At 55.8% G+C, this 16,240-nt stretch overlaps 1 protein-coding gene across 1 annotated transcript in view; it reads right to left on the bottom strand.

Annotated features, from left to right (window-relative positions):
• Window positions 1-16,240, bottom strand: part of ACOXL (acyl-CoA oxidase like) — a 283,084-nt gene that overhangs the window by 49,214 nt on the left and 217,630 nt on the right. Inside the window, 1 exon segment of the mRNA XM_037806647.1 lies at window positions 8,945-9,032. Within this exon segment, the coding sequence (XP_037662575.1) occupies window positions 8,945-9,032 (88 nt within the window).

The raw sequence follows: 16,240 nt of genomic DNA, 5'->3' as shown, positions 1-16,240 counted from the left end.
CTCGCCCAGGCCCCGCGTCCCGGCCGCGCGCGCTCCTCGTCTCCCCCACTGGCTTCTGGTAGTCCTGGCCCAGAGTCTGTGAGGAGCAGATTTTCAGAAACTGCGAGCAAATACACGAGCAAGTGTTTCCTAAGCACGCGGCCCACGGAGGAGAGGGAGCGCGGGCTGCCAGAGACCGCACCTCAACAGGGAGCCAAACGCCAACTTGGGCCGATCCCGGGGTGGTGTATGGGTTGAACTGTGTCCCCGAAAGACCCAGGAGAGTGCTACCTCATCTAGAAACAGGGCCTTGGAAGATGTCATCCGTTAAAATGGGGTGGACCCCAATCCAGTGTGGTTGTTCCTGACAGAAAGGAAACGTGGACAGAGAGAGACGAGGGCCACGCGGTGAGGGCCGAGGACACCGGGGGTGGCAGAGGGCCTTAGCCAGGGGCTCCAGGCTGCGGAGCAAGCCCGGCTGCCGACACCTCGACATAGGTCTCCTGGCCTCAGAACAACGGGACAACAGTCTCGATGGCGTGAGGCGATCTGGGGGCCATTACCCAGCCTCGGACGAAGGCGGGGGGACAGCGGCCATGTCCGGCGGTTCCCATGGGGCTCCTGCTGCAGGCCAAGCTCAAAGCACCTGCCCCAGGGCCCCTCCTGCGTCCCTCCCGGGCTCTTTTTCACAGAGTGGGATGCAAGGGCAGCCCCCAGGGTCCTGGGCCCGGCAAAGCCACGGCTGGAGCACTCGCGGGCTGGGTGAGGAGGCCGCCCGTGCTAGGCCCACCTCAGACACAGGGGGCCCTCTCACCTCCTCGGCCACGTGCTGGGCAAGGCTGTGGGCACTGAGGCAGCCGTGGAGGGGGCTGCAGCCAGCGAGCTCCTCCCCACCCACCACCTGGCCCGGCCCCCCGGTGCCCTCGCACCTGCCTCTCCTCGGCGCTTGCCTGCCCGCGGCTGCCCGCTGACTGGGCCCTCGAGGGTCCATGGGACCCCAGCCCCGCTGCGATCGTCCCCCTACACTCGTCCTGCGCTTGGGCCACATGATCACCAGCAGTGTCCACACCATGCACAGATGTCAAGCCTCCATCCTGCTCTGCCCTCTGCTTGCCACGTCCGCCCACCGTGACGGGTAAGCCCTCCTGTTCTCCAAAGTCACGGTGTCAAACGTCGCCTGCCACTGGCACCCGCGCCCCCGGTCTAAGTCTCCTCGTGTTTCCCAGCACGGCTCCACGGGGCTGTCCTCCCAGCTCCGATGCTGGGCGGCTCTCCCCAGACCACTGTGCGAGCGCGGCGGCCGTCCCTCCTGGGCTTCTATCCTCTGAATGTGGCACAGTTCCCGGCACGGTCGCTGGCTACATCAGGGCGTGTGCATAAAGGAATAAACGGACGCAGTCTGCATCAGTATTGCCCCCGAAGGATACACCAGTGGAGGCCAGATTCTGGGGGGACAGCCCCAGGGTGGACGTGCCTGTTCCTCACGGGGCCATCAGAGTTTGAGAGACATGGAAGTCTCACCTTCTCTGGAACATCCCGGCATTTGGACCCAAGAGCCGAGCCCTGCGTCCACCCCACCCCACCCGGCCCTGCAAGAGGGTCGGAGCTCGCCGAGGCCAGCCGGTCCCACCGCGGCCAGTCCCAGGCAGCCGGGGCGTCAGGCACCTCGGGCGCGACAAACAGAGCCCACGCGTCTCCTCAAGCAGCCGTACGAACCGTTCATCACGGTTGTCAGAAAGGCTCAACTGCGGACTGTGGCCTGGAACGGCACTGCAGAAAATCGAAGAACCCCAGTATCCTTTACAGTTACAAACTGCGCCGCAGACTGAGGAGCGGCTGTCTCAGACGCTTGAAGGAGCCATTTCTTCTGCCATGTTACACTTTCTTGACACACTTACTTTTTTGCTTCGCCCACTTCTAGCCTCCAGTTCATGGGGAGTTGAGGTCAGAAAGCAGCACTACGAGGCCTTCAGCCCGCGGCAGGCTGCACCCCCGGACACACCATAATTTTCACCGAGAATTGGGGAAATCCAAGGGAACTTTTTCATTTTCCAGGCTGCTTCATAAGAAAGAATTTCTGACAGGTTTGCAGGGAAAAAAAAAATCACCCGAGACGGCGTCATCCATCTCTATCTCCAATGATGTTAAACAACATTTCCCCATCAATATTCAATATCCACTTTTGATAAACTAAATCCATGATCCCAAGTGTCTGTAAATGAAAGGGAACTAGTAATGGAAACCTGTGATCATTTTCCCCACCAAACATGCCATGCCACTAGCATAATTCCAAACTTGTGAACTGATTATATCTCAGAGAATGAATACTTTTTTCCTTCTCCATTTCAGGTCTCATATTTCTGAGTAAAAGCCACCATTTTCAACTTAATAGAGCATGACGTTTTCTCTGCAAATAAAGTCCCATAACTCACAAGCCAGGGGAGAGGTAAATCCAAGAAGGAGAGACACACACTATTTTTCCTCCTGGCATTTGGGAGCTCCGATAGGTTAAAAATGATGTTTTTATCTCTGGTGATTTATCAAACTCAAGATTTCATAAAAGATAAACAGATGCACTGCAGAAAGAATACATCATCTTAATATTCCATCTTGACACTCCTGGTGCCTAAAAAGCATATATTAAAGCCCTCCCCTCTGAAACACCAGCGCTCCTACAATTTACACGGGTAGTTTTTGTTTTTAAGACACAGCGAAGTGGGAACACGCCAGGAGACACTTTTAAAGAAAATGGTCACATTTGTAACATACAGATTATTTATGGATGAGAAACTCAAAAGCAGAAAGAAAATCTGGTTGTCAACAGACAGTTGCTTTTTTTGTCTTCTCTGTAGTTCGTTTTGGTTTTCGTGTGGGTGGCTCATGTGAGCTCAAAGGTTATTTGCCAAATGTTTTGTGAGACTAGAACAAGGTGTCCTTTAAAAACTAAAGTTGAGTTTATCCTTATTGCAAATCTGTTTAACTTTGCACATGGGGTATGTGATCATATTTTTACATAAAATCACACCTAGAATTGCTGTGACAGGAGCCCCTATGTGTGTATTTTTATTCATAGTGTAGAAGGTTTTATTCCTGAATCATATTCATAGCAGAAAAATCACACTGTGCACACTCGGTACAAATGGCCTCTTTTCGACTTTTTGCTACTTTCATCCAATCATCGAATCCTATTTTGAAATGCCTTTTGCTGTCAGAAGACGTAAGGTCAGTGGGACTTCAGGGCAGGCCTCGGCCCTGCACCGTTTACAGGACATTTTTAGTCGCATAACGGGAAACAAAGGAGCAAAAGCACATTAGAAAGCGGGGACGGCCGTTTCCGTCCTCATAGCAACGTGGAGCCCCTGGGTTCAATCTGAGGCGAGTGGCCCTGCCTGCTGTGTGGCCTTGGGTGAGTCATCTGACCTCTCTGTGCCTCGGTTTCCCGAGATGGGACTGGAAAGCTGGTGCCCCCTCCTCGCCCTCCCCGAGCGGAGTGCCCCTCGCGATCACACGCCTGCTGCTCCCACACGGAGGTCTTCATTTTCTCCTCACAGAAAGCCCGTGAGAGAGAAAAGAGGAGGCGCGTTATTCAGACGTGAAGCTGTTGAGAACGGTGAAAAGCGGTGGGCGGACGCGGACCTAGCGGAGAACACCCTCCGTTAGTCCCAGCGCTGGACGCGCCTTCCCCAGCTCGGCCACGGGAGGGAAAACCCTGGCGTGGGGGACTCGCCTCAGAACCCAGAGCTTGGGCCTGGCCAGCCCCGGGGCACAGTCTTGTCCCCCAAACTCCTGGGTGTGACCCCAGCAACTGCCTGCCCTGGGCCTCAGTTTCCCCATCTGTGCTCATTTCAACGTCCGCGTGCCGGGCCCAAAGGGAAGCCACGTGTCCTCAGTGACCGGTCGAGCCCACGGCCGAGCCTCGCACCCCACGGCCCTCTGCATTTGGGAAGGACACGTGCATTTCCCTTTTCCCTCCTCGGTCGTTGTCGTGACACCTCCTCATGAGCTTTGCCCCTTCGGGCAGGGGGCTCACGGCTTGTCCCAGGGACGAGCTCCCGGACCCAGCGCTGAGGCTCCCAGTGGCCTGGCCCAGGGTGGGCAGCTGACGACACAGCTCAGGACACCGCGCTTGGGCCTTAGGGACCTGCTGACCCAGAGCTCGTTTCCCTGCAGCGCCCTGGGGGGACACAAGGCCTCGGGGACCCCCGGCGTGGGGCCGATGGAGCAGGGGCCGAGGCGGAGGGTCCCTCCCCAGGGGCCACCTCCCTCTCCCCACCTCCCTGGGGGGCGAAAGATGAGGGCGCCGTGCAGGGTGGGGCTGCCCACGTTTTAAAACTTGCCCTTTCCGGTGTCCATCTGCTGAGGAGGCACAAAATGAAAATCCAAGCTGGCAAAGCCGCACGCTCTGCCAAGTGTTTTCATGCCGTGGTGCTTCAAGTTCAGGCAAATTTCTTCTTTTTTCTTAAGCTGCCCTCATGTTGGGGCCAAGCACCCCCATCTCCTGCTGGAAAAGGGTCACTTGTCTGCTTCGGACATCCACCAGGCCCCCACTCCCGCTCTCCCTCGACGCAGGGCTGTGCACGGGGAGCCCGAAGCCCATCCTCACCTTCTCTTCTCCGGGGGGGGCCTCTCCGTCGTCCCAACCCAAGTGGCCCTGGAGCATGCAGCGTCCTGCAGAGAGACGGCCAGCTCCGCCCGGGCCTTGCCTGCCCTGTGCGATCCCAAAAATGTGATCCTCGACCCCGAGGTGCCCCTTTGGTTCCCAGGGACGGCCGGGTCTGCGTGTCAGCCGTGAGCCGGGATGGAGGAAGCAGAGCTGGGGAATCCCTTGCTCTTCCCCAACTCGGGGGCCCTCAGGATGCTGGGCCATGATCCGCTGGCAAAGCCACGCCTGTCCTTGTGACCCCCGGACCCCCGCCCTCCCTGCCACGCACATTTAATCCGTGCTAGGAAGAGAGAGCAACCAGCAGGGGCTGAGGACCCAGGCCCCCGCCCCCCCCCCACCAGGGGCTGCTCCAGCGGGTGGGTGTCCTGGCCAGGGGGCAGGTGACGCCACAGTCCCCACAGCACCCCGGTTCCCTCCGCTCCCCCTCCCCAGGCCCCCCTCCAGCCACAGCAGCGGAGCAGCGAGGAACCCATCACCCAGAGGGCCCGGAGCCGGCGCGCCCGTCCGCCGAGAGGACGCCCAGGGTGGGGACGGCCTCTCGGAGTCGGGACTTTGATTTCTCTGAGCTTGTGTGATGTAACACACATTCGAGGAGGTGGTAAGAATATTCCAATAATTTCCATGTCCTAGAAGACGGACACCGGACTAAAACTAAACCAAGGTAAATGCAACTTAAAGCCCCACCAGCAACTGGGAGGAAAATGATCACACGAAACACACTGGAACGAGTGCTAATGGATCCGATACAAAAATAATGCTTTAATGTGTGTGATCACGGTTTCATTACCGAAGAACGTCTTGCTTGGAAACAAACACATACCTGAGAAGAGTCTGAAACTAATGTTCCAACAGACAGAAATCCACACTATTATGTGCTCAAATTATAATTACAACCTGCTCCTAATGAGAACATTCTCAATGATTAGTCACTTTATGAAGAACCAGGAAAGGGGCCTCCTGCTGCAGAATGAAAACCACGTACAAGCTTGGAGAAAGAGAAAACCAGAGACGGTTCTGCAAGTGCGGGAAAATGGTGGATGTAACTTATTTAATAAAAGTGTTCGTTTCTCTCTTTCTGTTTGGGAATTGGTAGACCCCTGGGGTTCAGACAGCACCCGGCTTCAGAAGCACTGTTTCTAGGGCAAGATAAAAATGCGTATCACAGAGACTAACTATTTATCATTGTGATGGTCACACCCGCTGCAGAAACCACTAGAGACTGCTTAACATTTTTATTTCAAACACGGTTTTCCCAAGCCTGCAGGTGACAAACGGATACAGACACCAGACGCTCGTTTCCATTTGTTCCTAATAAAAATGGCTAGATTCTGAGTTCATTTTTCTCTGGGGTGACGTCAAGGCCTGTGCTTCAACATTCTCAGCCTTCTCTTCCTTCCAGGGTCTCCAGAGGCCACACCTGGGCCCGGCCCCCAAGACACACGGGCCCTTCCGCCCTCTCCGTCCCCAGGAGGCCGCGTTTGAACGTGGTGACCCGCGGATGAGATGTTCTGGTGGTACGTGTTTGGTGCACAGAGCTCCTCATTATTGACGGATTTCTCTAATTCAAAACATTCTTGGGGTTTCTAAACTGTCATTAAATCAGTTCTTCTTATTTTTCTTCCATTACTTTAGATGGCCAAGTCTTCATCTAACATTGAACCTGTGGTTACGAACCAACAAAAGGTTCAGAATCTGTTGGATTTCATTTGTGCCGTGGCAACGTCAAATCCTCACATTTCCTCCTGGGTTCTGTTACATTGGCATCTAAGCCGTGCAATCATCCCCGCTTTCTCCCTCTCGAGGAAATGGTTCTCAGTGCCCCTCTTGGGTTATGGGAAGGAAGGTTTTAGTGAAGGAGTAATTCTGGTCAGCATTTATGTGAGCACTGGTGGAGGGTCAGACCCTAAGGTGAGGCTTTCCAGGATCTTTCCATGCGGCGGGCACCACATTATCTGCCCTTGGTACGTGAGGCTGGAATGGAGGCCCAGAGAGGGTAAGCGACTTACTCACAGCCACACAGCGGGTGGGGAAGGCCGGGGCCCGAGCGCGGGGGGCTGGCTCCTTGTTCTCCTAGCGAGCCCAGTAGGCAGGCCAAGCGCGCGAGCGTAAGGCTGCGTTTCCTAAGGAAGGCATCAGTGGTGGTGATTTTTGACCCCCTTTTACAAACCACATTTCTGAATGTTTGGACACGTTTCCATCTGGCTTCCCCATGACTTGCTCTCAGGTCTAGGAGCAGTGGGGGGTCTGAGGGAGGAACCCCTTTTCCCCCGCGAGAGAGGTCAGTGGGCAAGAGGCCTTGACCAGGGCTCTCGTGCAGCCTCCAACAAGCTTGGCTGGAACGCAAACAGGTTATCCCAGACGAGTCAGCCTGGCCAACAAACCTGACAAAGTCACCTGCCAGCAGAGGGGGGTGGTTTGCACAAACATCTCACAGGGCTGGGGTTGGTGCCGGGGGCACTGGGAAGGACCATGGGAGCAGAGACCCTGTGGCCCCAGCACCGGCCTTCACAGCCAGGCCAGCCCTGAGTGGACACACAGAGCCCCCCCAACCACAGGCACTCAGCGACCTTCTGACTAGAATCCAACTCCACACGGAGATTCCCCCACAGAGGAGCTGGAGAATGTACGATGACCCGGCAGTGGGGTTTTGATTTGCAATAAATGAATATATTCCAGTTTGCTAATGCTGCCGTTATGCAAAACGCCAGAAACGGATTGGCTTTTATAAAGGGGGTTTATTTGGTTACAAAGTTACAGTCTGAAGGCCATGAAAATGCCCAGATTAAGACACCAACACGAGTATACCTTCACCCAAGAAAGGTCAGTAACATCCGGAAATCCTCTGTCATTTGGGAAGGCACGTGGCTGGCATCTGCTCAGTGGTTCTGGATTCAAAATTACTTTCTCCCAGGCTGTTCCTCTCTAGGCGTCTGAGTTGGTTCCAGGTGACTCGGTCCCCTGGGCCTGCTATTCTGTGGGTGTAGAGACAAATCAGCACTTCCAGGCCCTGTACTTAGGGCCCTGTGCCTGACCCCTCCATCTCCCCTCGCACTTCCCCCGCCTGCCACAGGGAAAAGGCCGCGGAAACCTAATCAAACGGGATCTGGGGCCTCAGGAGGCCGAGGTTCTCGGGGGGCGGCGTGCTGTGGGCTGGCTGCTTCCGTCCCCACGAGGTCACAGCCCGGGGCCAGCCCACCCTCGTCCTCGCGGCATCACACCCGCCCGGGCCTCGTCATCCCGGCACTTGCTCTCGAGCCGGCAACAAGGGGCCTCCCCGGGGTGCCGAGTTCCGAGAGCCGGACCAGGTCTGGGTGGAGGAGACCGGGCTGCGCCGGAACCACTCCCTGCAGCCGTGGGCTCCCGCATCCCTGCGCCGTCCGGGTCGTGGGCTCCACATGGAGGCAGCGGGGCGGGGGGTGGAGGGCAGGCGGCCGTGAAACCCACCCTGGCTCGGCAGGCGCCATCAGGAGACCGAGCCCGAGGCGGCCTGGGAGCCAGGCCCGGAGCTGCGGGGGAACGAGCCGGCGCTGCCTTCCGGAGCCTTGCGGAGCACGTGTGCGGAAATGAGCACAGCGCATTTCTTAAATGACCTTCCTCCACGTAGTAAGGGCATGAGGATGCACAAACCCATTATTTCAGAGATGAAACAATGTTTCCAATAATAAATGGTCTTTTCATGGATCTTTCTTGGTTTTTAATATTTCTTTCCTTCTTCTTTTTTTAAACTTACTTTGGTCGTTTGAGGCCAAAATGCACGTTCAGGGTATCTCAGCCTTGGCACTGCTGACTTTGGAGCTGGAATCTTCTTTGTGGGGGGCTGCCCTGTGCAGTGCGGGACGTCCAGCAGCCCTGACCCCTACCCGGTAGATGCGGAGAGCACCCCCTTACCAGCTGAGACCCAGACCATCCCCAGACACTGCAAAGGCTCTCTGGGGCCATGCTGCTTTGAAGTGCGGAGCCAGTTCCTTGCTAGTTTGTGGAGTCAGGTAGTGAATTCAGGTGGGTGACATCTCCAGGCAGGGACCTGCTGAAACAGCCTGGCTCTCCATGCGGGCACCCCCCTCTTCGTTCATTCTGAAACGACAGTCCTTGTCCCCGGCTTTTTGTCCCTGGGCCCCGTCTCGTGCACTTTGCTGCCGGCCTGGGCTGCAGGTTTGGAGTCGGCGTGGCAGGTGCCGCTGTGCTCATGCTCCTCGTGAAGTGGGGCTTGACTTACCGGAAGCTTCCAACCTCTGCATGCGACGCCTGGGGACCTGGCGACCCCGAGCCCCTCAGCACAGGCCTTCCCGGGGGCCCACTGACCTCTCTGAATGTGACCCAGGGCCAGGCGAGTGACGTGGGGAAGGCAGGAGTTCCAGGCCCCGAAAAAGTCCTCCTTCTTGGTCATCACCTGCCAAATGGACAGAAGAACAACAACCCGGATGTTACTGCAAAGGAGCAGGCCTCGGCGGCAAGAAAGACAGCAAGTGCCCGCGTCAGTGCCCCGCTGAGCCCGGGCCTGTGCGGGCCGCTGTGGGCCGCTGGGTGAGTCAGGGCCCAGCACCTGCGTCTGGCCGGCAGGTTTCCTTACTTCCTCACCTGTATCAAGCAGAGGGACCACGTGTGGCCCGTTCCTGATAGACCAGAGGTTCAGGAAGCAGCAGCCCGGGAGGGAGCCTGGCGGGGCAGGAGGGCGCTCACAGACCCGCTGCAGAGGTGCAACCGCTGAGGGCCTTGCCCGCAACTGCGATCTGCAGCTCAAATTGCGTCCTCGAGCTCCCCAATTCACTTCCCTCCACCCCCCTACACGGTGCGCAGACACCTGCATTCGTTTTCCAATTGCTTCTTGAACATCTGTTAAGTCCAAACAGTTGGCCACCGTTGGCCCCAGGTTTGACGCGTGAGGAATGAACAGAAGCAGGTAAAGGACTCAGGTGAGCTGCCCCACTACCGCCCAGCAAAGGGCCCTCCCGGGTCTCGTCTGCGTGAGAAGCTCTTTCAACCTGGCGAGGGCATTTGCTTTCCAGTTGGGGGGAGGTGAGGAACTCTAACTGGTATAAAATAAGAGTGCAGAAAATGCACAAGAAAGATGCCGAATCATGAGGCTCATCACTTAGGTGGGGCTAAAAGCAGATCCTTATCTGACCAGAGAAGAGATTAAATTTGGCACGTCTGACTTCTCTTTTTCCTTTTTGCTCTCTTTGTTCAAAAACCTAACGGTTTTGATATTTAAGCTTTTCGCGATTTCTTCGCTCCCCGGGACCAGCCCTCAAACGGAAAGCTCGACCCCTGCACCTGCGTCCCCGAGAGGAGCCCACCTCTCCGCAGCCGGCGGCGTCTGCAGGGCCCGGAGGACGCGCTTTAGAAAGGCCCCGGTGGGAAACCCGCAGCGCGGAAAGCTTTGGCCGTGCCTAACACCGCACGATTAGTCTGGGGGCGGCACCACCTGGGCCTCCAGCCCCCCCCACTCCCGACCAGGGGCTCTCAGGACACGCCCAGGGTGAGGACCAGGTGTCCCCCTCCCTGCAGCCGGGAGCCCTGTGCCGAGCCTCAGTCACGCCGACAAGGCTGGCAGATCCGCGCCTCCCAGGAGGAGGGCAGGGGGCCGGCCAGACCCCCCCGGGCGAGCCTGGGACCCACGGAGGCAGGCGGAGGCAGGACAACACAGACACGTCCAGGGAGAGCCGGGGACGCTTTCTAACACATGTACAGATGTTAACCGAACGTGGAGTGTTCGTGTTTCATGGTCTGCTCAAGAGAAAGCCAGGGCGGACAGGAGGCCGGGCGAGATGGGACCCAGCCAGAAGGGAGTCACATGAGAGAACTGCAGAGGGCCCTTGGCAAAACCTCCCTGTGACTCGCCCCCCAAAAAGGCGGGGAAAAGGAAAAAGCAAGTCCAAGTTCAGGGGAAAGGGCCGCAGCAGGCTCCTCAGTGCTCTTCCTTCTGTCGGCACACGGCCACAGGGCCGGGGCACCCGCGCCGCTCCAGCAGGCCCAGGCCACCCATCCTCGCCGGCAAGCGTCACCCCGGCCCCCTCCTTCCAGCTGGGACCACCCAGCACCAAGAGGGAGAGCCCAGGGTGTGGCACATGTGGACGCAAGGCCCGGGCAGGTGGCCCCTGGGAAGGCCCGGGCCCTTAGGCGAGAGCGGATCGGAGGACATAAACGGCCGAAACCAGCTGGGAGCCCTCAGTGATCCTCCCCTCAGTGGGGCTGCCCAGGACCACCCTCATCCCGCCATCCAGGGGTCAAAACGAACCGACCGGAGGGCAACTCTGGCTCGGCCTCCGAGTTTGGAGATGCAGTGAGCTCCAAGAGTCTTGCTGTGGCATTTGTAACCCAGCTGATAATCGCTTCAGCAAGGCATAGGGTTTTTAAACATTTTTTTTTTGCACACACAATATTGTAAAACCTCAGAAACGAATACCTAACTCTCCCACCTTACATGTCCTCAAAAAGGCTCGAGGAGAGAGGATTTTTAACATGGTATGGTTGCTCCTTGTGTCAAGCATAAACCTGTGTGTAAATTCGAGTACACAAATTAAATCCTTCTTAAAATGCACCAGAGGACAGGCCCTGCTTTAAGTGCTTTAATGTGTTCACTTGCTTAGTCCTCCCCCCCTTCCGAGGAGGAAGGTCTTATGGAGGTCTTCATTTCGCGGTGAAAAGCTGTGACACAGAAGGGTTGATTAATTTGCCCAAGGCCACGGAGCACCAGGCTTCTGGGCCGCTCGCTTACCCGCAGGCTGCCCGGCCTCCTGACGTGGACAGCAAAGCCTGCCCTCCCGAATCCGCTGCTTATAAACGCGAACTGTCACGTGTGGGCCACACTTAACACCAACACCCTACGCTGGAAGCTTTACTCCCCAGTAAATCATCACAGAGCAAAGCGAAGACAAAGACCCAAACCCCCTGCCGAATTCCCCTACCGTGGAGCCAACATCTGTTGCTCCTTCTTTTCCAGCAAAGCCCCAATTAGCTTTGGGAAGCAACGCAGCTGGTTGAAAATGCTTCTCTTCCTAAAGGAAGATACAGAAACCCTCGGCAAACATCGTACTTCACGTGGCAGAGTGTCTGCGCTCCCACCGCAGAGCAGGAAGAAGACAGCGGGGCCCTGTCACCACTTCTGTTCAGCGCTGGCCAGGAGGTGCCTGCCAGGAGAATAAGGCAAGAAAAGAGCCAAAAGGCACAGAGATTGGAAAGGAAGAAGCAAAACTATCTTTATTCCAAAAAGACACGCTTGTCTCTGTGGCCGATCCTGAGCAATCTGCAAATACCTACTAGAACTAACAAGTGAATGAGGCGAAATCACCAGATCCAGGATCAGTAGACAAAATCAATTGTATTTCTATATCCTAGCAAGGGACGATTGGACATTTGGAAATACCGTTTACAATAGCATCAAAAATATTAAATACTTAGGGATACATTTAACAAAATACATCTAAGACCAGTACATGAAAACTAAAAAAAAAAAAAAAAATGCATAAGAAAATTTAAAAGGACCACCTGAATAAATGGAAAAATAGGCTATATTCATATATGAGAAAATTCAAAATTTTACTAAGATGTCAATTTTCCTCACAGTTATCTATAGATCAGCACAATCCCAATCAAAAATCCTAATAGACTTTTTTTTTTTTTGGTAGAAATTAAGAAGCTAACTGTAAGATTTATATGGGAAAATGGGAAAGAAAAGAGCCTAGAACAGTCAAAACAATTTTGAAAAAAAAGTTGAAGGGTTACACATTCCCTGGTTTCAAGACTTACTATAAAACTACAATAAGCCCAACATTATGGTACTGGGGTAAGGATAGAAACAGAGATCAACGGAACAAAATACAGTCCAAAAACAGAGCCATAGTATATGATCATTTGATTTCTGATAAAGTTGCCAAGGTAATTCAATGGAGAAAAGATAATCTTTTCAGTAAATGGTGCTGAAACAAGTGAATAGCCTCATGTGAAAGTAACAGTTATCATATACAAAGTTAACTCAAAATGGATGACAGACCTAAATGTGAGAGCTAAATCTACAAAACATCTAGAAGAAAACACAGGAGCAAATCTTAGTGGTCTCGGATTAAGTAAAGATTTGTGAGATAAGACTCAAAAAGTGGATTCCATTAACATTAACATTCTACTCTTTAAAAACACTAAGGAAATGAAATGGCAAGCCACAGACTAGAGAAAATATTGGCAAATCAAGTATATAAGAAAGGACTTGTATTTCTTTTATGAAGAAATCTTACAACTCAATATTTAGAAAGCAAAATCTGGCTTAACAAATGGGCAAAAAAAATGAACAGATGCTTCACCAAAGAAGATAAATGAATGGCAAATAAATACACGAAAAAGATTTCAGAAATATAAACTAAAACCATGAGATACACGCCACACAACCACTAGAACGGCTAAAATGAAAAGACCAGCAATAGTGAGTATTGGTGAGGATGTGGAACAACTAGAAATCATTGCACGCAGGGGCGCAAAACAGTGCAGCCGCTTCGGAGACGGGGTGGGAGCTCCTCCTACAGTTAAACATGTACCTACCTTACCACCCAGCCGTCCCACTCCCAGGCGTCTGCACATGGCAAATAACAACACGCATCCATGTAGAGACCCGGATGAGGACGTCCATGGGAGTTTTATTCATACTAGCCAAAAGCAGAATCAGCCCAGATGTGCACCGCCTGGCGGATGTGTAGACGCATCGTGGGCATCAACACAGTGAAATCCTTGGCGACAAAAGAGAAAGGGCATCAGTTGACTTGGATGGTTCTCAATAGCAGTTCATTGCGTAGCAGAAGCCTGATACAAAAGGCTAAGTCCCGTATCCTCGATTTACATTAAATTACAGGAAAGACAAGCATGGGAGCAGGAAGATCAGCGGTTGTCAGAAGCCGGGGACGGCTCGGGGGTGATGCAGAGCAGCTCGGAGGCACTTCTGGGGGCAGTGGGGGTGGGGAAGACGTTCCGTGTCTGCACTGACCACGGAGCTCCTGGAGCTGCCCTGCCCCTGATGCTGGTGAATGGTAGCATATATGGCTTTTTAAAGCTGTTGTGAGTTCGCCTCCCCGGGATCTTGCAGCTGGGGTTAGAAACGTGCCCCTGGCAGCCGTGGGTGGGCACTGCCGCTCAGAAAGCCGCTGTTTGAGAAAGAGAGCGCCTGAGCCGCCCGTGCCTCTTCCTCTGTCCTTTCCCATCCTCCTGCTTGGAACGTGGCCATCCTGCGAGTGGGAGGACAGCCGAGGGCCACGCTCGGGGCAGAGGGCAGGGACCGCCAGGCCCGGGTCCGTGCTTCTGCTGTGGGCAGGTGCTGGGCTGCCCAGCCCTGTGTCCCCCGAGGGACCAGCACCTGCCCCCGCTGCTCACCCTCAGCCAGGCGTCCCAACCGGCGCCCTCCCCTTCCCCAGCAGATCGAGGACACCAGCCCTCTCCCAGCCTGACCCACGGGCATCATGGACACTTGTCGGGCGAGCAAACACTCGGTCATCGGTGCTCTCGGGCCCTGCCGTGACCCCCTCCGCTGCCTCAGCCGGGCCCCCCTCCCTGGCTGCTGTTTTGAGGCCCCCCTGTGGCGGTCTCCCCAGCTGCCCGCCCGCCCCCTCGGCCTGGGCTCACCCCGGGGACAGCAGCTGAGCTGACCGGCTCGGGGCCTCTCCTGCCAGTCGCCCTTCTCGCTGCTCCCCAGCCAGGCCCTGCCCGAGGATGGCACCTGGCTCGTCTTGGTGACCCCCAGAGCGGCTCCTCTGCTGCCCTGGCACACGCAGGCCTGCGCTCGCCCTTGCTGCTGCCCGGTGGCTCTACCCCAGGCACCATGTCCCCTCGGACGGCCCACTCTGTTTGGAATTGGTGAGTGGAGCAGACCTTTCGATGTCGTTCCCGCGCCCCAGTTCTGAGTCCCTCAGGCCCCTCTCTAGCAGCATTTACAAACCCCTTTCTCTGCACCGGCCTGGAATCCATTTGCCGAGTCCTTTGAAACATCCTTCTGTGCCCACCCTTAGATCCACGCTGTCCTTTAGAACCGGGTGAGGTGCAGCTGGGAGAAAGGACGTGCCCAGGCTGGCCAGTGCCGGGGGGCAAGGGCCTGACTGGCCGTGGCCTCGGGCTCCGGGACTGGGTCTGGTGCCGCCCCATGTGGAGGCTACGATGTTATGCAGTTGCTTACAGACACTTTTATGGATAAACAAAAAGAGAACCAACAGTGGGTTTTCCCCACTTGCTGTCTCCCTCCTCACTTGGGCCCCGTCCAGGAGGGGGTGAACCTGAAAGTGCCAGGCAGTGTCTCAGGGAGGACAGGGAGCGGCCGAGTCCAACCTGCCCCCCAAGACTTCTCTCCTTCTCCTTCCGCTCCTCCAGCGTCAGGACGGCCCGGGCTCTGGTTTCCCGCTCACCACTGCCGGGCAGCCTGCACCTGGTCTCACCTCCCTCCAGAACCCTCTGTGCCAGTCTCGGGCCAGGCTGTGGGGCCTGGCGGTCACCTGGGTCCTGCCCACATCGTTCCTGGCCCCGGGGGCTGGCGCGGGCCGAGCCCAGGGCCTTCCTGCTCCAGTCCCCACGTCCCTCTGATGGCCGGGCCGGCCCCAGGCGTCCTCCAGCCCAGCACCCGCCTGCCCCCAGCCCAGGGGGACCCGTCCCCTCAGCGCTCGGCTTCTGTTCTGTCCCGTCCTCTGTTCTTCCAGCACGGTGAGGCCCTTACGTGGTTTTGCCTTCTATATTTTAATTTTTCTGCCCGCCTGTATTTTCCTATTCTTCCTTATTTTTTGTCTTTCTATTGCTTTCTTTCCTTCCGTTTATATTTTTATTCCTGTATCCTGTCCTTTTTCTGGGTTAATTCGGCCCAATCCTCTTCCGTTCTTTTCTTAACGCGTTTGCACCCTAATACTTCCCCCTCCTTAGACATCGTTCCCCATTAAACAAGGCACACACCCACACTCACGCACGCACACTCACACTCACACCCACAAGGCACACACACACACATGTACACACTCTCACCCACAGGCACACATTCACACGCTCACATGTACACACACACCCACACTCACGCACGCACACACACACACGCACAAGGCACACACACACACACACATGTACACACTCTCACCCACAGGCACACATTCACACGCTCACATGTACACACACACCCACACTCACGCACACACACACACACTCACACCCACAAGACACACACACACACACACACACACACATGTACACACTCACCCACAGGCACACATTCACACGCTCACACGTACACACACACACACACTCACGCACGCACACACACACTCACCCACAAGGCACACATTTGCACACTCACTGTATACTCACACCCGCACGGGCACACTCACAGCCCTGCTCCCCTCCACCCTGCACTACGCCCAGCCCCAGGGCACACCCCCCCTGCATCCACCCTCCTCTCCCCCGACAGCCTCCTCTGGGCCACGCACCTGTCACCCCCCAGAAGCCCCCCTCTGGGCTCCCACTCACCGCACTCGCCATAAGGGCAGCTCTGGCGGGGACCAGCCATGGCCCCCAGCACCCAGGACGGTGCCCAGAGGGTGGTGAGCTCAGAGGTGGGGGCAGGGACGGTACAAGGGAGACTGGGTGTGG

Source organism: Choloepus didactylus, chromosome 17 (assembly GCF_015220235.1).
Source record: "Choloepus didactylus isolate mChoDid1 chromosome 17, mChoDid1.pri, whole genome shotgun sequence".
In the NCBI taxonomy this organism is placed as follows: domain Eukaryota; kingdom Metazoa; phylum Chordata; class Mammalia; order Pilosa; family Megalonychidae; genus Choloepus; species Choloepus didactylus.
The sequence above is the reverse complement of the archived record's forward strand: the minus strand, read 5'-3'. Positions and strand labels throughout refer to the sequence as shown.